General features: G+C 26.6%; 2 protein-coding genes across 2 annotated transcripts in view; both read right to left on the bottom strand.

Annotated features, from left to right (window-relative positions):
- The window catches only part of LOC107437906 (mitochondrial ribosomal protein L28), a 16,793-nt gene extending 5,486 nt beyond the window's left edge, over positions 1-11,307 (bottom strand). The window contains exons 1-6 of the mRNA XM_016050044.3: positions 11,055-11,307; positions 10,768-10,884; positions 7,758-7,899; positions 6,123-6,266; positions 4,601-4,730; positions 2,375-2,420 (exon numbers count right to left, since the gene is read on the bottom strand). Coding sequence (XP_015905530.1) covers positions 2,375-2,420; positions 4,601-4,730; positions 6,123-6,266; positions 7,758-7,899; positions 10,768-10,884; positions 11,055-11,224 — 749 coding nt within the window. The 5' untranslated portion in view covers positions 11,225-11,307. The remainder of the gene's footprint in view (positions 1-2,374; positions 2,421-4,600; positions 4,731-6,122; positions 6,267-7,757; positions 7,900-10,767; positions 10,885-11,054) is intronic.
- A 4,681-nt stretch (positions 11,308-15,988) lies between these two features.
- On the bottom strand, positions 15,989-20,668 carry LOC107437905 (MOB kinase activator-like 2). Its single transcript, XM_043055405.2, has 2 exons — positions 20,530-20,668; positions 15,989-16,409 (listed from the first exon to the last, which is right to left on the bottom strand). The coding sequence occupies exons 1-2, from the start codon at positions 20,532-20,534 to the stop codon at positions 16,046-16,048; spliced, it is 369 nt and encodes a 122-aa protein (XP_042911339.1). The 5' UTR covers positions 20,535-20,668; the 3' UTR covers positions 15,989-16,045.
- Positions 20,669-22,918: the final 2,250 nt, after the last annotated feature.

Raw genomic sequence — 22,918 nt, 5'->3', positions numbered from 1 at the left:
TGACTCTGCCCTGCCTCTAGTCTCCCGATGGCTCTCCATCGTAGTTCTTCAGGCAAATGATGCCTAGAGGTCATTATTACGAATTGGCTATCTCAGATTTTCAATGTCGCAATCACAGTAAAATTTGTGTGCTTTCTCTCAAACTTGGACTTTTATGCTCCAGGCAGATGACGTAAGCCGAGTGCAGCGCCACTAATTTGCATATTGCAATTTTACTCAGCTACTCTTAGTGGACAACATATGCAAATTTTGCACGGTTTGGCTTACTTTTGAAAGAGTTATCGCTATTTTTGTGATTTTTCCTTAATTTATGATAACCAGTGTAGTTAGTTCTAAAAAAAACTTTTTTCAAAATAAAAATATACTATAAATGGTAAAAATGAAATAGGAAAAATTAGCATTAATGCAAGAATTGTAACAATTTGTCGACAAACATTGCTGTTAGTGATGGGGGGAAATGCGTGATTGGTTGTTTTGCTGAGAAAAAATAATTTACAGATTTCTTTCAATAGGAGCCGAAAAGCTTTCAGAAAAATAGTGCAATATAAAATCTATTATTATTAAATTATAACCAACTAATTTTTAGAGAATTTAATAAAGTTAAAAATACAAACACATTTTGTCAAAATAGAAAAAAATTACCACTCTCAATTGCGAACAAACTTGAATCATTGTGTGAACACGGACAGAATTTAAAAACCGAATCCTAACCCCGTTATCCACATCAACCATAATCTTAGCCTTTCCTAAATTGCACAGTCTGCATAGAGATCAAAGGTTTCTACATTTGCATGGGAGAATTTTATGTTGTATTCTAGTTTAACAGGGATATAATGGAGCAAATTTTGACGAAAGCAAAGTAAGTTGATGATATTTTAACTGTTTGGTGATTCATTTCCATCTAAAATATGTGGGTATAATGGATGAAACAATTTAAATTAAGAAAATTATTAGCAAATAATTTAAATTAGTGAATAAAAAAATATATAAGAAAAAAATTTCCAGCTTTTCTTTAAAATTTCCAGGTTTTTATCCATATTTCCCTGATTTTTCCAGGTTTTTTCCAGTATAAAAAAAATTCCCTGATAATTCCAGGTTTTCCAGGTGGGTGGCCACCCTGAAAGATTGTCTATAGAAAGAACTCTTCCCGTCACAAAGTCAAAGGCCATTTGCTGCCATGGAAATAAGAAACAGCCCATTGCACAGACGGGAGCTTCTCCCTTCCCAGATTCTCTTTCTCTCACAGAACTCAAACCAAAACATGACAAATACAGACCCTACAACCCGACTTGAAATAGCTAAACCATGTAACCATAGTCACTGTCATTTCTACAATCAAATGGCAAGGGGAGTTCTTTCCATATAAAGACTATACCGAAAATAAGTCAAATAAAAATATCCAAAAAATTAACAATGTAATTAATGTTGCGATAAATTCAAGTGTCATTAAAACTGATGATTATTTCTCATTATATTTATAAGCATAATTACTATTATAAGCATTACTATATATAAGCATTTCACATTACAATTAATTAGCATATTTATTTCATTAATTAGCACATAATTTACATAAAATATGTCATGGATCTCTGAAATACTTTAATATCATAAAAATTTCGTGTCCCTTATCATTTTCTTTCAATTGCAGGTTGCCTGTCATTTTTTAATGGAAACAAGACAATGCTCTTGCTTTGGGCAAGAAACTAATAAGAACTTTTTATTTAATATCACAAGATTATTGTGTCCCTTATCATTTTCTTTCAATTACAGGTTGTCTGTAATTTTTTAATGGAAATAAAACAATGCTCTTGATACGTGCAAGAAACTAATAAGTCCTTTTTGTGTGATTATGCTACAGATCTATATACATACATAAAAATAATTTATAATTTCAAGTAATTTTTTTTCAATTCACCGAAATACATCTTATGAATATATATAATAAGTGAATTAAATAAATAAACTGAGTGCAGTAATAATTTAAATTAAATTTTTTATGTTGCATGAATATGAAGAGTGAAAGAGTTTTATGAAAAGTGAAAAAACAATTTGAAAATCATATTTTCCTTAAAAGAAAAAAGATCAAATGCATTATGTCTGAAAATTTGAAAATTGTATAAAATATCTGATTACAATTTGAGAAATAACAATTTTTTATATTGACATTAACAAGGAAACATATAACAAAAATAATCAAAGTGAGACTGATAAAGAGAGAATTATAAAAGAGAATTGAAAAAAAAAACATATACAAAAATATGGTTTTAAAAAATAGCAGTATGCAATGAAAAAAAATATTGAAACTAAATCTAAAAAAATATGAAAATCATTTGAAAACACAATAAATTAATATATACAAAGGGAAACTTACTGTTCCACCTCTTCTTCTTCATCTACTTCACCCTTTTCAGATTTTTCTGGAAAAGTAGACAATTTTAAGACAAAATTTCTTATAGCAATAAAAAAACAAAGCAAAAAGATCTTATTAAAAAAAATATATATAACTTCTATCATAGGAACCATTATTCAATTTCATTAAGTATTTATTCCTAAAATAGAATTTAAATGCAGAATTTCAGTTATTTAGTATAAACAGTGAAATATAAGGAAACATAAAACTTTGGAAATAAAGAATATTTTTTTACAGTGAGAAAAAGTTCATAAATGAGTTTTAAAATGTGATTGTATTTGAATGCACACTAAAGTACTGAAGCAACAATATAGATATAAAGTAATAAATTAACAAAAGTAATGAAGTAACCAATGGGAACTTTTATAATAAAAAAGATATTTTAGACTATATTTTTTATTTTAACTATGTGTAAGGAGAAAAAAGGAAAACAAAAGGTACTAATAAAGTAGAAAAATAAAGTAGTAAAGGTGAACTAATAAAGCAGAAAAATAAAATATGACGCTTTAATAATTTAATTATGAAGCTAAATTTCTCCGATCTAACAACTAAGCTGTGAGAACCTATTTTTTACAATAACCTCCATAAAACAAGAATAAATTTTGTGGAAAAAAAAATACATTTTTGTTAAACACTGAAAGTTTATTTTTGTAAAGAAATAAGAGAAAATTTTGTAAAACAGAGTAATGAACTAATAATTTTTTTATTACAAATTATGACTATGATGTTCTTGCTACACAAAAATTTAATAATGCAACCAACTCAGGGTTGGGACTCATCGTTCAATAAGTTATAAATAATACATAAAAAGGCTGAAATCAAAACAAGACTTAATTTTATTGATTCAACTAATGTATTGATAAATACCTATTAGCAAGCATACAAAAAAAGTCATTGGGCAACTGTCAACAACTCAACAAAACATGTATGTTACTTATCAGAGGTTGGAAACAGAATTTACGAAGTGAATCTGCAGCAGCATCTTCTTAAATCCAAATTTAACAGAAATTAATACTGTAAATCATATCATTGCAACCAGAGATGATAATTGCATAAATTCAGCTTAATCTCACAAATAACATGTAACAATATTTGCAAATATAAAGACATGAAAAACTAGAAATTAAACTTTATTTTGCTTAAATTTAAGCTGACTTATATAAAATGATACTAAAAAAAAATCTCAATATATCTCAATAATTTATTTTTTTTTTACTTTTTATTCTGTGTGACTTTTCTTTATCTTAACTTTTTGTTTTTTATTCGAAACAAGTAAAGAAATGTTTTTTTTTTCCGAAGATTCTTAGAAAATTTTTCTTAATAATTTGCTTCCTAAAAATAAAATTTGAAAAACAAAAATCTTTGAAAAAAATAATTAGCAGTACTCATTATTATTACTACTCAGCAGCGCTCACTATTATGCTGGAGGGTTTCTCACATTTCCCTGAACACATGACAAATGAAATCTACGCAAAGGACAGTCTAGGGCAGAGATGGCGAACCAGTGGCATGCGTGCCATAAGTGGCACGCGACACAATATTTTGGGCACGCCACCGATAACAAAGTTTACTATGCAGCATATTAACAAATCAATTAAAATTCACAAAAAAAGAACAATTAATGCCAAAAAAGCAATTAATAACTACAAAAAAAACAAGTGAACAATAAATAACTAGCAAAAAAAAACTAACAGTTCAGCTTAAACTAACATCTTATAACCCTAATATAAGTTATTTGTCATCTAATCTGCAACAACAGAAATCACACTGATGTTACTTTAAGTTGAATTACGCGTATAACTGAGACATTGCAAAAGTTGAGAATTGCATTTTTTTGTAGTAAATAAAGAGTTTTGAGTTGATAAAATTTAGTATTATTATTTACCCAATAATAACGAAGTCAAAACTATTTGTCGGCACGTCTATGACCTCATTAAAATATATTTTAGAAAAAATGGCTCGTTGGTGCATGAAGATTCGCCACCCTGGTCTAGGGGAATCTTTCTCCACAGGTAATTAAAGGCGAGAATCAGTGCAAGGACCTGCCTTTGCAATATTTTAATTACCAGATCAGATTATGCACTAACCAGAAAAAGTTTTGTAAAATAATTGCTGTCATAAACCACTAGAAGAATTGAGAGCAAACAAAAAGCAGTATAGATTTTAAATGAAAAATTAAAAAATTACGTTTTAATTCTTCTATTAACTTGAGACGGAGGGCATGTTTCAAAGGCACTGGCTGCTGCTCCTCTTCAAGAAGTCTTTGTTTTTGAACTGCTTCTCTCATGGTTAAACCAAACCACTCAGCTTCCTCTTTCTAGAACAAATTTAAATCTTTACATGAAATTCACAAAAAAAAAATTTTTTACATAAGAGCTATACATTAGATTTACTTACATATTTTTCCTTTAAAATTTTGAGCTTAATATAATTCAAATATTAAAATAAGTACTTAAATACCTGTTTATAAATTAATATGAAACAAATTTTTGTTAATTCTTGTTAAACTATATTGATTCACTTTAAATAAATTTAAAAAAAAAAGATACCTGTTTAAGGATACACATTAGATTTAAGTTATCTTAAAAAATAAAAGTAGATACATAATACGTATTATAAGACAATTTTGATTAATTAAAAACTTGCTGCAAAAAAAAACAAAAAAAACTCATAAGAAACTGGCTAATACCCTAAAGTTTAACTTTATTTAATAAAATAAAAAAATAGGTTTTTGATAACATGATTACAAAAAATTAAAGTAAAGAAGTAAAATTATAATATATAAATCAACTGTTTCTTGTTTCTATTTTAAAACACTACTAAAAGGAATTTAATAATTGATTAAATACATTGACGTACTGTTGTTCAATAAACAGAAATCAAAATCAAAAATTCAGTTCAAAAGCTTAAAAAAATTTTTGTAACCTTCAAAATAATCTTGTTTTGATATTTAAATTTTCCTGCTTAAGCATACAACTAACAAACATATTTAATTCAAAATGAATGCAAAAAAAAAAAAAAAAAAAAAAANAAAAAAAAAAAAAAAAAAAAAAAAAAAAAAAAAAAAAAAAAAAAAAAAAAAAAAAAATATACAAAACCTCAATCTCTATTTACAGCTGAACCATATCAGAATACGAAGACAAACTGGTTTAAAATTGATTTTTACTTTTTTTTAGTAAAATAAATAAAAAGTCATCCTTAAATTAAGTCATCTATCTTTTTGAATACATTAGGAATTCAATTTATCTTTTCATTTATTTACATTTAAATTCCTTTTCAACCTTTTTGTGGCTACTTCGTTTTTTCTTAACTGTGAGGGTAAATAAGTGAGTTGGGATAAAAGACCATTAGCCCCCTTTCCTGTTTCATCATTTTTTATTTACAAACCTTCAATTTTTTAAAGTTCAATTCCCAACAGTAGCTCTGTTTTTCTTGCCTGTGGGTGGCAAATTAATACCTGTTTTCTATTTGCTATACAATTTTTTTAAACTTTAAAGTATTTATCTAAAAAAAAACATTTTCTAATGTTTTGAAGACATACGCCTACTAAAAACTTTATAAAATGGCAATCATGATTTCCTTAGAGGATGGTTTTTAATATTTTATGATATTATAATGATTATGCGCCTGCAGATATGAAATTAAATAACACCTGAATTTATAATCAAGTGATTTTATTAAAAAAATTAAATCCATAAAGTTAACTTACTGGTATTATATATTTTTTGTACTTTTCAATAATTTCTTCATTAGTTTTATCATCAGGATGATTTTTATCTCTGTTTAATAAGGCAAAGTACATTTTTCTTCTTATAGATAAAGCAAGCTGTGATTTTAAGTCTTGGACAGGAGTCTATAAAATAAAGTCAAATTATTTTAAGATGTTTGACAAAGCAAATTTTTATACAACGCATAATGATAAGAATAAATAAATATTTCACTTTCTCAGACATTAAAATGAATGCTTAACTTTTTTAACATTCATCATTTAACAATATCACAGGTGATAAAAAATGAAACATTTTTTTAAAAAATGAATATATTAAAGAATTTATGTATCCACTTTACGTAATATAATTTTTGAAAGGGAAATAAAAATTACTTAGCATTCTGTGCATTCTGTGTATAAGTCAAACCCCTATTTTTGATTAAGAGATAACAAATTTCTGGCATGCAAAAAAATAAAAAAACTTGCCAAAAAAACCCAATATGAAAATTTCTATTTTACAGCAAAATTTTTTAAGAAATATGGAATTTTGAATTATTAATGAAGTCTGCCATAACCTTGCAGTTGATCACCTCACTATTAAACAACACACTGCGAAGTTTCCGCAAAAGGTAAACAAAGCAGCCTGATTAAATTAAAATGCAATTTAGTGAGTAACATATTATTGTTCCATGGAGCGTTAGAATAACACGGGATGAGTGGTGCATTTTAATGCTATTGTACTACAGAACCTTAGACTACAGATATATATTTTTTGTTGTGTTCTTTCATCAAAAGTTGTGAAGTAGATGCTAGCACAGTAAATCACCATTTATAAATCTTTTAAGGGACCTACAACATACAAATGAAAAGATATATAACTAAAATTTAAATAAATTAGAAAAAAATTTCTTGCAAAAATAATAATTTTGATAATTGCATTGTTAATTTGACACTTATTATTATTGACAGAGAAATAATAAGAAGCAGTAATAATTGAAAGCATAACATCTGTTACACAAGTTTTTAAAAAAATCATACCTTAAATTTATATCCTTAAATACATATATGTATACAATTCTTTCCATACAGGTAGACACTTAAGCAAAAGAAATTTTGAGGAGAATAATTTTTTAGAGTCTCATCTAGAGTTCCTATATTTAAGTATTAAAAAAACAGGAAAATTGATGTTTTATTTTCCATAATAATATAAATAAACTATACTAACAATGCATAGATTAAGAATAAATTGGAAGCACACTGAAATGACACATTAATGAAAAAGACTGAAAAATGAGAATCATATAAACAATGCCTTATTGTATAACAATATAAATTTCTCCTACAGTATCTTCAAAAATATTTTATTACGATATGAAATAACTACTAACATTAAAATATGAAAAATATAATAACCGTTAACTACGAGTTCATATTTTATTTTTTAACAAGGTTAGGTGCATGATTATGAAGAAATAGAATAGCAACTTTATCAGAAATGTTTATAAAAACTTAAATTTAAAAAAAATAATCAAATTTTCACATTTTTAATAGAAATATAATTTTAAAATGTCACATTAGTTGTAGGTTTTTCCTGAGATTATATAATTTAAGGAAGAATAAAATATTTTTACTTACACTCAAAATATAATGATCAAAGCTAGAGTTCTCATCAATTAATCGCAATGTCCTTTCTGTCAATGTTACTGACATATATTGATTTAATATTTCACTATAAACAACAGCTTTTTTCAAATTTGAAATCCAAAAGTTTATCATCCTACAAAAAAATAAAAAATTGAAGAAAAAAAAACACAACAGAACTCTTCATACAATACCTTGAACAACTATGGTTAAAAGAAAGATGACAATATTTTTCAGAGTAAAAGCTGATGCCTCATTGTAGTCTAACCCTTGTTTTTTACTTCGAACTAAAAAATATTTTGTCGAGTTATTGGGAAGCATTTTGGTCCCTGAATTCACAAATGTAGAAGAGCAAAATTTTCTTTTAAACGACTGAAAAAGGTTTAAAAAAAAATATTATATAAATAAAATTCCTTTAAATAAAACACATTTAACAGGGTTGTTTGGGAATCAAATAAAAACATATATTTTCTGAATTCACAGGACAGCCTGAGTGCTATATGCCTTTTATTGAATTTTTTATTTCAATATTTCAATTGTACATAATTGATAAAGAAAGGTATATTATTTATTCATGATAAGGACAGGGTATACAATGAACTGCTACTTAATACTAGAAAAGGTATACTAGAAATGCATCATATTTTTTCGAGTTTCTTTATAAACAAACAGATAAAAAGAACAAATTGTGAACATTACAATAAAACAGCTGTTTCTGGGCCCATATGAAAGCAATTTTTGACAATATTATAGTTATAAGAAAACATAAAATTTAGGTATTTTAGATAAATTAAAATACTAGCTTATTTACACAAGAGCAATTGAATTTCATATCAGAGTAGACTGTTATATTTTAAAATTATATTTTGATCTTTTAATATAAAAATTTTCTATATTGTTTTCTTTTTAAAAATTGAAATATTTGTCTAAAATATAGCATTTACTTAATTATAAAAAAAGACAAAAGGGATATTTCTATAACATTTTTTTTTTTAAAAAAGAGTGAGAGAGAGAGAGAGAGAAGTGGCTATGAATAATGTGAATTCTTTCATGTGAATTCTGTTCTATCATGTCTTTTTTCTTTTAAGCTTTTCATGTGAAACAAAACTTAGTGCCAACTTTGGTACAGATTCAGATCGAAAGGAAATCTACCCAAGGCAGAAACATCAAATAATGCAAATCTAAAACAGTTAAAAGAATTATGTTCTTTAGAATTCAATACTGAAAGAACATTGAATAAATGTTTATTATCAGAGGTTTATTTACTGATTTGTGCCAAAACAGTAGAACAACTATTAAAATTAGAAATTGAAAAACCAGCTTTTTCAAATCAAGTAGCAATAACTGACAGAAATGTAAAAAGTTATTAGATAAACTTGATTAGAAAAAGTAGTTTTAAATATTTGAATTATAAACTTTTTTAAGAAAATGGGAAGAATTTCGTATTAGTATCTGCACAAAAATCCCCTAATTTTAACAGCCGAATAGCAGTTTACTATAAACTAAAAAAAATCACGCACCAACTCGAAAGGTATAAATTTTACATACCCCAAACAAACAACTATGTGCATATTTTTTAAAATTTTTTAGCAAAAAAAAAAAAAACTTTATTTAGTTCTTTATTGCGAACAGGCATCATATTCCCAGATTTAATTTTGTAATTATATAGGTATAGCAAAATAATTCTACGAAGTAGAACTATTTTACCCCTGTGCAGGGGTCTGTCCACACATTTTGTGAAAGGTCCTGTTTTCGTAAAATTGTGAAAAAACTATTCATAAATTGTGAATATAAAATAAGCATTAAGTCACATTCTTTCAACCAGAGTACTGCTTTTGTAAATTTGTGCAAACAGGGTCCTGTTATTGCAAAAATTTCTAAAAACCTTTTCAAGAAGTCTTTAAATTGTGAATAGAAACAAGATTCTGCTCAACAATTGTTGCTACTAAATTAGAGATGCAACATACAAATATTTGGTATTTAGCCTATACTGCTGAACACAGAATATTCATTTCGGACAAATAATGGAAACAAAATCACTCACACTTTTAATAATTTCAATTGACATATTTTAAATAACACAACTTATTAATGTATCACTTTTAATGTGTTACCACATTAAGTAAACATAAACAATTCTTAAATTTATAATATTTTACTTAAAAAATTGCCAGAAATTAATTTTATTAATTTTATAAACAAATATAAATTGATCAATTATTTATTTACAAAAAAAAAGAAAACAAAATTATCATTAATATCAATAAGAATGTGCACACGATGTTTGTAAGAGTAGAAATATTTTCTTAGAATACTACGGTTGGAGTTTAAAATTAGGGAAACTTGGAAAACGTAGTTCATTTCGAACTATCTATTTTCCCCGGGAAGAGTTTATTCGATTAACAAAACAATAATGAAGATTAACAAATTTGTGAAAGGTAAATTATTTTGTGAAGGGTCCGTTTTTATGGAAAGATATTTTGTAAGGGTCCGTTAACGGACCCAAATTTCTTCTATACAGACCCCTGATTAGATATTAGCATCAGGAGTTACCATTTTTTTTATTTTTTTTTATCAAAACTAAATAACTTAATTTTTTCAAATTTCGGTAAAATTTCTGAACATTAGAGGTGGGTATCTTTTAGGTTCAGAAAAGAATAAATGGTACCTACTATTAACAATATTAGAATAGGATTCATGAAAAGACTGATAAAACAAGACAATAAATACAGGAAAACTAAAGATGCAGAACAATGGATCGTATATGATTCAAGTATATAAGATTCACATCTACTATTAGTAGAATATAGCTCCCAACATAATTGATTAATATGTACAAATTATGTAGTAACATTTAAGTGTAGAAATCATTTGTAATAAAAGTACTGAACTTTTTTTTTCAATTTGGAAGATGAATAACAATAGAGACAATAATAAAATCATACATAGACAAATAATTTTTAAATACTCTAAATGTTAAACTATTCATAAATTTCAATATTACTTTCTACGCCTCCATTTATTTTTGACGAAACCCTGAATCACACCTTCGCCACCCCATATTCCTTCATCAGCTTCTTTAGGGAATTTAAGAGGAATCGGCCGGGTTTCAACACGCATTCTGAAATAAAACACATCTATTAAAACTATAAGATGTCATGACTTAAAAGCAAAAGAAAATATAAACTTTTCTTATAAAACAAAATAGTAAATAACAAACATCATTATGCTTTCATTAATCAACTTTTAAAGAAAATAATATAGACCATGAATGAAATACAAAACGTATACTTTTGTTTTGTGCCGGGATTTAAAACATATTCTTTAGGATGAGGTATGTAATGCAGAGGAGCAGGAGGAAGCTTTAATGATTGAAGATAATTTTTATAAATCTGAGGCAAGCGATGTTGAACGCTGTTTATGTTGGGTCTAAGTTCTTTCACTCTGTAAAATTTAAACATTTTATTTAGTGCACGATACAATATTTATTTTTAAATTAAACTTAAAAACATTTATTTCAGACGCTTACTACTACCTATTTCTTCTCGTTCTAAGATCATTGAATATGTAATAAAACCGGTTCCGTTGTGGACGAATTGTAAAGACAAGGTTTGCAGTAGAACACCAAAGTGAAGTCTACTTCGGAATGGCAACAAGAACATGATAACATCCGGGTGATTAGATTTCAACGTTTTGATTGGCTGTTGAATGTCACTTATTTTGCAAGAATTCGGAAAGTTATCGCGTTTATTGGGAATTTATTAAAACAGAAATTAAAATAATCGCGCCAATGCATGTGCGTTGATTTATTATTGATGATTTTTTCACTTTAACTTTGCAAACAGGAAATGAGGAGATATGAGCTTAAGAAAATTATCTTAAATTTTTCTAATTATTAGATATTTTGAAATATATCAATAAAAATTTCTGTTTCCTTTGCTGTGTTTATTATTTCATTATAACTGAAATTGATTAATTAACTTTGAAATTGGTCTGATATTTAGAGTACGTTTATAGGCTTATATGTCTTGTACGTTTATAGTCTTAGCTGCAATATTATATATTTTCCTTGCTTTCCAATGTAAAAAAATTTAGTCAGAAAGAAAACTTGAATTTCAATTAAATTAATAAATATACCAAATGTGTCTCATCATCCTATGCAAATTTCTTAACCTTTATACTTAATTATTAAAAATTGTAACACAGGAGATAATTCTGCAAGTAAGTTTAAATTAATGTTCAATTGTTTACATATTATGTTATTAGACAGTGAATTAGACTACTTATAAAAGTTTATAAATGAATCTATAATGTGTGGTTCCAATAACGTGCGATGAAAATTCAACAAAACTATGATAAGAGTTTGTTATTAAAAGTAAAAAAATAGTTATCTTTATGATATATAGTTATCAATCATTTGTTCATTTCGAAACAATTAAAAGGAATAATATTTTTCTCAATCGAAGCACTATAATAGACATTGAAATGCAAAAATTCGTGTTACTGAAATTTTATTTGAGAATAGTTGAATACTTTTAAACTATTTTATGAGAATCGACTAGATCTTTGATTATAGATTATTTATAGCTGTTTTTTAATAGTTACGTTAAATGTGTGTCAAGAGGCAGATTAAAAATGTTTATAGTTTGTTTGTTTTTAAAAACTTCCACTGCTTTATTAGGAACAAAAATTGTTTTTAACATTCAAGTGATAAATTTATAAATATATATAATCCTCTTTGAAGTATATGAAAGTAAAATTGTCTATATTTCGTTTTAGAATTTATCAATTCAGGAAATCTCGTAAAATTTGAATTTTATTCATTATAATAAGTTGAAGGAAATATAAGCAAAATAAAGATTTTGTTTTTGTAATAACAATAAAAATTTATAAAGGACGATTAAAGCCTGTTTAACACAGAAGTTGGTCATACTTAGTAGTTGTTATGAAGTCTATTTCTAAGAAAGAAAGAAAAATCGAAATATTTCTCGAGGCTTTTTATGGTAACGTTACTGGTGAATCGTTGCACAGTATATTTTATTGTTTGCTATTTATTACAAAAAAAAACTATTTTCTTATTTTGCTTAAATGTATGTGTTTTAACGTAGCAGAATGAATGCTGATTAATTGAATAAAATGATTATAATATCTCTTATAAATAAATCATTGAAAATTGAACTATTTTAAAATAGCAATTTTGCTTTTGGATTCTACTACAACTGTATGCTGAACGTTTGCTTAGATATCTGTATGTATAAGTAAAATTTATATTGTTGTTAATGAGTTAAAACATGTAAAATAACAATGCATTTAAAACTAATTGACATGCGAATTTTTTTTAAATGCTTGTGAGAAAAGAATAGCACAAAACACTACTTTTTTACTTTTATAAAAAGTAATTTAAAAAAATTTCAGAGTGAAGAACAAAAGAAAGGTAGAACATGGAACATTTCACGTTAATAAAAAATAACCTTTCTAAGTGTCAAAAAATACACTTGAAATTGATTTATAATAACCGGAAGTGAAAAATGGCACACTATAGGTAGATAAATAAATGCCTTAACAACTGTATAATATCTATAGAACACCTCACGCTCACAAAAAAAAGTACCTATCCAACGATTGAAAAATAAACTTGAGGTTGATAATAACTTGTGTAAAATGACACACCTTAAGTTGATAAAAAAAAATATCCGTACAAACATAAAAATATATACATGTTATATTATAATATATAATAATATTATTACATATATTATATATTATAACATATTATGTTATAATATATAATAATAATAATAACATAAAACATCTCAGGTTAGTAAAAACTTACCTTTACAATTGTCAAAAAATACATTTGAGGTAGATCTAGAATAACCTAAAGTGTTAAATGAAGCACCTTAGATTGTTGAATAAATACTTCCAAGGGTGTAAAAAAAGATACTTAAAGTTAATAAGTAATAACTTAAAGATGAAAATAAAACACCTTAAAGTAGTAAATATCTACTTCCCCACAAATGTAAGATGAAACACCTCAAGTTCATAGATATATACCTCTGCAGATATTTTTGAGGTAATCATTTTTACACCCTTTTCAACTTAACGCGGTACTTAAATAACAACTTCATTTATACCTTTGAAAAACACCTTATTTATACCTCAAAAATAGCTCAATTTTTCCATAAGGGTTCTTACTCTTTAAATTTTGGTTAGCAATCCCTGGTGATTAGGTTCCAATTACTTCCGTCTTTAACAACATTGAAAATATGTATGCGTGAAAATGGACAATTACAAAGATATTCTACATATGAAAAATATTGCATATTATAGGTTTAAACCATATTCTAAGTTTTGAAAATAGTTAGCCTGGCCCAACCTTATTAAAATATCTTCTCATGCCATCACGGATATAAATTAATATCCCTATAACTAAGCGGTGAAAAACCGGTGTTTCTATATTCCCCCTTTTCTTTACTTCCTGAAATCAGCTATCAAGTTTTTATGCTGATCTTTTGACAAATTTAAAATATTATGCGTACCCTTAAAATTATGTGTATCCTAAATATTATGTGTTCCCTTAATATCATGTGTACCCTTAATATTATGAAATTTATAAAATTTCTTGTAAATATGATCTGTTCTATAATGATCAAATCAAGCAGGACTAAAAATTATAAATATTGTATAATAACATATGATAACTTAACTTATCGAGGAATAAAAACAATGGAAGAATGATGCATTTTGTTAATGGATTTTACATGTTTAGTTAGTATATCAAAATAAATATGCTTGAAAAAAAATATGTATTTGGTTATTGACTTTTCTGCCGAATTGTTTTTCTCCAACTTGTATAGAAAAATTTCATGATTTAGATGAACCATTAGAAGTCAGACACCATTAGAATTTTGAAAATCGACAATTCGAGGTACGCCGAATTGCGATTTTCACCCAGTGGGATACTTTAATATTTTCGAACAACAACATTTTCGAATTGTTTTTTCGTAAGCTGACTGACGAAACCAAATTCTCAAAAACGAAGCTAAAATTATTTTGATATGCTTTGAGTACTTTAACATTTCTTTTATTTGAATAAATTGTAATAAGACAAATAAAATTCATTTTCAAAAATTAGTTTTCGAATCATTGCTTATTTATTTATTTTTGTTAAAATTTTCCTGCATTTTAAATGCATTTTCTGAAGAACGTTGATTTTGAAAAAAACTTTCTTTACGCTAACATGCATTACAAAAAAAAAAAAAAAAGGTTATTATAGAATTATTTGAAATTTTAAATAATGTCAGCGATGTTTTGAATTAAAAGCTAAGGTCTAAGTGTGAATTTCTTATTTTTGTCAAGCTTTTATTAAGAATATTTAAAAATTTTATTTAAATATTCAATATTAAACAATATATTTATGTCTACTTCACTGTCTTTTCGAATTTTAAGGGTTTATTTAAAAAAACAAAGATAATCACATTAATGAACAAAAAAAAATTCTTTTTTGAAATTTATGCATTACAATTTGTTGTTAGTTGACATGAAAAATTTGTTGTTTTTGAGCTAAAATTTGACTTTATTTTGAAAAACATTTTATGCATTTTTAAACTTTACTTTGCGTTTATAATGTTCAAACTTCTGTCTGCCAAACATAAAATTAAAATTTTAATCATGCTGTAAAAAAAAAATTTACAATAAAACCAGTTGAATTTCTATAAGACAATTCAATTTCGTGTTTTTCATCTCCATTTTCATCAATTTTTTTTCGGTTAATAGATAAAATTACTGATGTATTTTAGCTATTAACGCGTCTTTTTTCACAGACCTTTTAATCAGTTCGAGCAAAAATTTAAAGCGATTTAGCATTCAGCAATCAAAGATTGAAAATTACATAATAAAAATGTTAGTTAAAATCCTATTGTTTGATTTGTGTAATAGACTAAATTTAAAAGGATAATATTCAGCAAAAATATTATAAAATCAAATTCAAATCAAATTATAAAAAGTACATTAAAAATCAAAAATTTTAAATGTACTTATTTTCAAATTTATGAAGTGCAGTTTCGAGTTATATGCTTGCAAAAATGTTATTTGATTCGCATATAAATAAAATAAAAAATTGTTATTCAAGAAACTCAAACACTTAAATAAAAAAAATTAAAAAAAATCGATATAGAAACAACAACATTTTATTTATTCATACAATGAAATGTGTATAATACAACGTGAAGTTTTATAATACAATTTTACAATTTTAACATTTTTATACAGAAATCTGTATATCAGTGCAGTTCAAATCCATGACCAATTTCTTCATATCCCAAAAGCTCGGGTGTATGTTCTGCTGCAAGTGCAAAGCCATGATGATGTCCGTGATGTCCAGCATGATGATGTCCGTGATGTCCAGCATGATGGTGCACGTGATGGTGTTTTTGTTCATTAGAGAGAAGTCCCCTTATGAGAGTCAGAGCAAGTATGGCTCCTAAGCCGGAACCATGTTTATCATGACCTCCACCTCCTCCCAATAAACCACCAAGAATGCCGCTGCCTCCAGAAGAATGATGGAATCCATCGATTAGGGTTGCTGACACTAACACAATGCATATGAAAATACATGCGATCTTCTTGGTATATGCCATTGTATATCTATAATGTAGATAAAAGAGTGACTTGTGAATCTATGTGTTAACGAATATGAAATTGTAAATTGTCTATCAAAGAAATGATTATCATGCCGTAAGTAATCATAAAATCGTGCATTAATTGAATAAAAGAATGATGATAAAGCCAAAAATAAATTGATAAAAACACATTGTCACTCTAAATGGTGTGACAATGTGTTTTTTTTTCTGGAGTTCTTAAGGGCAACTGATGCTGGTTAGCCTCATAGGTTGAACTTGTCTCGTTTTTGGACCAGAAACATAGTTTTTTTGATGGTTATTGTGCAAATTTCAGTTTTCGTCGTGGGAGGTAGATTTCCCATATGGAATATTTAGTATTTTTGCTCTAATGCAGGAACAAAATAAATAAATAATATTAGCTTTTTGGGATAAGAAAACAGATATACTAAAGAGAATTTCCCTATATTTATGAGTATTGGAGAAAAAAAAACATTTTTGACCATTATTTATCTTGCACTAGTTGTCCCTAAATGACCACTTTTTAATAATAAAGCTATTTATAGCAGGGAAATTCGGCTTTTCGGCAATAGAAAATTATTCTTATTTTTAATTAATTGATAGGTCCATTTAATGCTTTCAAACATATTAAGCACATAAACTTTATTTAAAAATTAATTCATCAACACAAAGTAACCAGTGCAAAGTAGCCCATTTCTTTCAGAATTTACGCATTTTTGCTTTTAAATGTGTTTTTTGGTATTGTAATTCCATTGTAAACAGTTTTTGGTAAACTGAATTAGGCGGCATGAAAAAAAAAATCTACCAAGACATAAAATAATTTAATTAATAATCATATCAATCTGCATCAGTGAACCATATAAGAATAAGGTGTTAGCGAACAGTGAAGTAAAGCCCAAGAGTATATATATTAAGGGTTGTGAGGGTGGAACACCCTATAAATAAACGAGGTATCGTGAAGGAAAAAAAAGTGGTATACAGTCAGAAGTTCTAGAAAAGGAGGGGGGGGGGGAAATTCTCTGAAAAAAAAATTTCTTTATAATTTTTTACGCAAACACAAACATTTTTTATTATTACCTCATTTTATAAGTATAAACATATTTAAACTCTGAATGAACATGATGTGTCACATTAAGTTACTTCTGACTTAATTTATTCAATAGTGAGCACTATTTATTTCTTTAGAAAGCTATAATTAACCCATACTTCGGGTAATTCTTCAAAACGTATTATAATTGAGCGAAAAGTAATTTTATTAAGTAATTTGTCAGTGAAAAAAACAAAAAAAAAAACAGACTTATTCATGTTAATGCAGGAAATCAAGAGGGATGGATGATCCAATTATAAACTGTATCTCTCTTCGAAGAGGAAAAAAGAATCGATCTGGGGATTTAAACAGTATGTCACTGACCGCATAGAAGTGAGGCTTCAGCAATAAAGTAAGTATAAATTTGTGGCAAAACGTTTTTCTCTTAATAATCAAAGCTTTAGATACGAGGTGAAATGTACCTTTATTTTATACAAGTAAATAGGAATAATTTAATACAAGTAATTTGAAAGAAAGGCACGCATCAAACGTTATTTGCCATTTCAAGCATTTAAGAGCAATATTTTTATCATTTAAATGTCAGGCTGCCAATAAAAAATACATACATTAAAGAAAAAAATAAACCTGTAGTTGTCAGATAAAATTTTCGCAAATTAAGACATACATGGTGTAACCGATCCATATATGTAATAAGTTTATTCCGGTGGTTTACAACTTTCTGTTCTCCTTCACAAGCCATCTATACAAACCCCTGAAAATTTTTACTTGAGCAGTAGCTGTATATAATTGAACTAATAAGCTTTAGCCAATCTTTCAAAACATGTCACGATAAAAAAAAGTATTGTATTATTTATTTAACATTAATCATAACAAGGATGTTTCAAAACATTAATAGAGCATTTATCATAGAATAAATATTAGGGGGATCGGAAAGTAATGTCGTTTCGGTGCATTAAATATTCGTTAGTCATATATTAAAAATAAAAACCAATTTATTTTTTTCGGTCTATTTCGATTCATTTTGAATACATTATTGATTAAAAATAAAATCTTGGTAACAAATATCAAATGCACTGAAACGACATTAATTTCCGGTCCCCCTAATAGTTAAACAGTTTAAAATATTTCAATGAGAAATGAAGTGACTGAAAAATTGAGTGAATAAGAAAAATTAGTGCAGTCAAAAATATTCTTATAATGATATTTCGAAAATTCTATTAACTAAATATTGCTCTAAAATCCGTTGAATGTTTCAATAAAAAATAAATAAAAATAAAATATATAATTAAGTGGTTTTTAGTATGTTCACAGAGTGATGCAGCTATTGTTGTGCCCAGACNATATATATATATATATTTATATTGATAATATTAGTTTGAAGATAATTAATTATATTTAGAGAAGCACTTCATTATAATTTAGTTAAGTAAAAATTGCAAAATGTTCACGTAAAGATAAAAATGTAAGTAACAGTAAAAATACAGATCAATAATTTTTTTTAAAAGAATTGATATTCAAAAAAGAATTGACCTTCCTCCTTATTTTTTTTAGAATATTTTGTTTAACACGATTTTTGAATTAATTCAATTTACCATTTACTGAAAAATTTCAACAATGTTTTAAATTAGGATTCAGTTTAAAGTTCAATTTATAAAATTTTTAATGACTGCTGCAATCACAGTTTTAAAAAAATATATATAAATAAATTAGTAACCACAAAAAATTTTGAGTAAAATTTTCATAAATTTTGAATAAAAATTTTTTTAATCTAAGCAAAAAGAAATTCAATTATAATTTTAAAAAAAACTCCTAAAAAACTTACTTTTCTGGTTCATTTATTACAAAATTTATAATTGATACACAAAGAATAAATAACTCAATGAACTTTTAAGTTTTCATATGTTCACGTTGGCAAGCAAATTATAATTTAAGACTAAGAATACCGTTGTATCAGCTGCTAATTAATTAATTCTTAATTTAATTAGTCAATTTAGCTTTATTTTTAAAAATGTATAATTGATACATGGATGTCAACGTTCAAACCAATAGGACAAAAGAAAGCATCTCATTTCATAGATATCTCCAATTGGCTTTTAATTTAGTTTGGAAATTATTAATATTCATTGATTAAGCTATTTTAATATAAGTTTTACGTTAGCGTTAATAAAATTACTTTTAGTGGCATTTTAGGAAAAAAATGGAAAATCATTTCCCTTCATTAAAAAACTTAGCAATCATGTACAAATATTTAAGAATAAGGAATGGGAGAAAAAAAGCATCAGTAAAAAATGGAGAAAAAAGCTTCAGTAAAAATTTCGTTGGACTATAAAAAATTAAAAGAGCTGACGAGACAAACAGTTTGAAAAATTGGTAATTAGTTTTATTATTTAAAATATATAATACTATTAGCTCTCTTTGAAATAATTTTTAAAAAAAACCTACAGCGTGAAATAAAATTTTAAAAATAGTTTCGTTTTTTCCTCCTTTCGAATTTTTTTTTCCATAATCAAACAATGCCTCTCAAAAACTGGAAAAGATAACATAACGACTTTTGGAATATGTTTTACTTTTATCTTCAAAAAATTAAAAACTTTCCTTCCAATTCCAAAATGTAAATTTACTTACAAAATGCAATATTAAAATTACAAATTTTTAAGTGTTTTTAATTCTAATTTCAAAATCTGAAAGCACAAATTAAAGTTACTTTATTACAAATTAAAGCACAAATTAATGTAACTATAAATTAATTAAAAATTTTTATAATTATTAAGATATATCTTCAGTTACACCAAAATACTTATTTGTAAAATCTTTATATGTATTGCTGAAAATTTTTGTTTACTTATTAAATGGTACAATAGTACAAAAAATTCCAATCAATTTCATAGAATAACAGGAGAAGAAATATTTAATCATACCTTGACGAAAATTTTCTGAGCTAGAGAAATGACTAGTGCGGCATGTTTTCACTTATTCTCTCTTTTTAAATACGTAATGATAATCGGATTAAAAAAAATAACATTTCCTCAATACTTCCGAAAACAAAGAATCAAGTTTATGGTCGTGAATGGCAACTTACTTCATCTTCCGGTTGCTAATTCATCCAGTTATCAGTTGAATCTGTTGGAGCAGAACTAAATTATTCTTTTACCTAGTTTCACGATCTTCACTTTTTTCACACACCGCTTATTATATTCAAAAAAGTATTCTGTATTCCGATTTGCAGGGATTGAAATAGTATATATTACACTTAATATATTTCTTTTTATAATATAAGTCCCACATTGGACTGATCTTAGACACGGTTCCCATCCCAGTAATACACCGATGTCAAACATCATTGACCGCGGTCAGTCAGCGGGTGGGTGACCATTACCACTTCGTTCAACTTGCAGAAAGTGTATAATTACGCATGCAGGTCGTTAGGCCAAAAAATATATAAGAAGAATATTCTTTGGTTAGGCTACCAAAGAGGAGGCTGCAGAGAATCACTATTGTATGGAATGTTGCTGATCATCCTTAATAGGGATGCTAACAAGATCATCCCCGATAACCTATCTTGCTACTCTTGTAAATAAAGTACTGCTACATACTACTACTCCATATTAAAAAATTACAAATGCCGCTTCCGCTGTTTTGGGTGTACAACTTTACGTTGCGCTTTGTACAAGGAGTTGCGCTTTACAAAAATGAACATGAACTTCGATGAAATAAAAATAATATTCGATTATTAGTTCGAGAAATATCCATTTACTTTCCAACTTACTTTACGAGAACACAATTACTTTCCCTAACTAAGATTCAGTTACGATGCAATAGAAGAAAACGATTAACTACTGAAGCTCCTGGGAATAATTATATCATAATTTAATTAAATTATGTAATAATCATAATTTGTCTCCACATTTGCATTCAATAGTGTATTTTGCACAGTTTAAAAATGAATCTATTTTTACATATTCCATCAGATCATATAAAAAAATGGTATACTAGAATACTTAGAGACTTCAGTTGTTATCAATTAAATTCTAAAAAATATGACCACCAAAAAGCAATAACACATAATAAATACTAGCATTTAGCGTGAATAATTATTCTGAAGTTTTTTACTTAAATAGTCTAAATTATTATCTCTACAATTGCATATGAAATATTTGTTCTTACCTCTTGCTTTTAATAAGGCAATCAAATTTGTATTATATTTACTAATAAATGGAGGCTTATAAATTATACAGACATATTTGTAAAATTATGAACCAAATATACAGCAATTTTTTAAAATTATGAGGACGTGCTAGGTTGCAGTCCACTACACTTTCCATTTTCATCCTTGTTTTACTTTCCAATTTTCAATTACAGCAAAGATTTTAAATAAGTAATCTTACTTAGGATTTCGAAAGATAAGAAGCTAAAAGGATTCTTGGAATTGAAGAAACAAAAATAAACAACTACGAAATCAAGTAAATGATGACACTTTACTGAAAATATGCAATCAATTGTTAATTGTGTGGTTACTTTAAAATTATATTTAGCATAATATAATCACCAATTTATTTAAAATACATGATGCATTACCAAGCTTTGGTAAGTTATTTATTTATTTTTTGATAATAAATTGATATGTAAATAAAAACTATATAAATATAAGGTAATATACTCACCATTATACTTTTCTTTCATTATCTTTTCAAACACTTATCAGATTCCAAAGAATTCGACATTCAGAAAGGTGTTTTGTGAAAATCAAAAGATGCAGCTTAGGAAGGGCAATAGAAAGAAATATTTGACATAAAAATCTAAAAAGTTCCTGCACTAAAGACCCACTGAGCCATTGTGCATCATAGTTCATCACTAAACCACATCACTTCTCCACTATTAAAGGTAATCTTGCACACATACATTGCTTAGGGAATCATAGAGGCTCAGCATTCTCAAAAGATAATTGCAACTGTAAGAATTGGCCCAGTTTGGTGTGCTATCTAAAAAAAATTAAATTTCAAAATAAAATAATCTATTTTCCAAATAGAAAACTTTATTTTCTTCTGAAATAAAAGTGAGGGGGGTGGGGAATTTGCTTCTCATCTTCTGAAATTTAGACATTAACGTTAATAGAATAAAATCAAGTAAAGTAGGAAATTTTAGAAGAAGAAAATTGTTTTGTTTCATAACTTCGACGGTATTTTCCAAATAAAAAACTTAATTTTCCTCTTAAATTATAGTAAGGGGACAGGAAACTTTATTTTCTTCTGAGATGAAGTAAGGGGGGCTAAAATGTGTTTTGTATCTTCTGAAATTTAGACATTTGAAATAATAAAGTCTAGTAACTTTTTTTTCTTTAAAAAAAAAAACTTTGAATCTATTTTCCAAAATCTATTTTCCCTTAAATTAAAGTGAGGGGGCGAAGAATATACTTCGCCCCTTCTGAAATTCAGACATTCACAGGAATAAAGTCAAGTAAAATTTATATT

This window comes from Parasteatoda tepidariorum, chromosome 2 (genome assembly GCF_043381705.1).
Source record: "Parasteatoda tepidariorum isolate YZ-2023 chromosome 2, CAS_Ptep_4.0, whole genome shotgun sequence".
In the NCBI taxonomy this organism is placed as follows: Eukaryota; Metazoa; Arthropoda; class Arachnida; order Araneae; family Theridiidae; genus Parasteatoda; species Parasteatoda tepidariorum.
The sequence above is the reverse complement of the archived record's forward strand: the minus strand, read 5'-3'. Positions and strand labels throughout refer to the sequence as shown.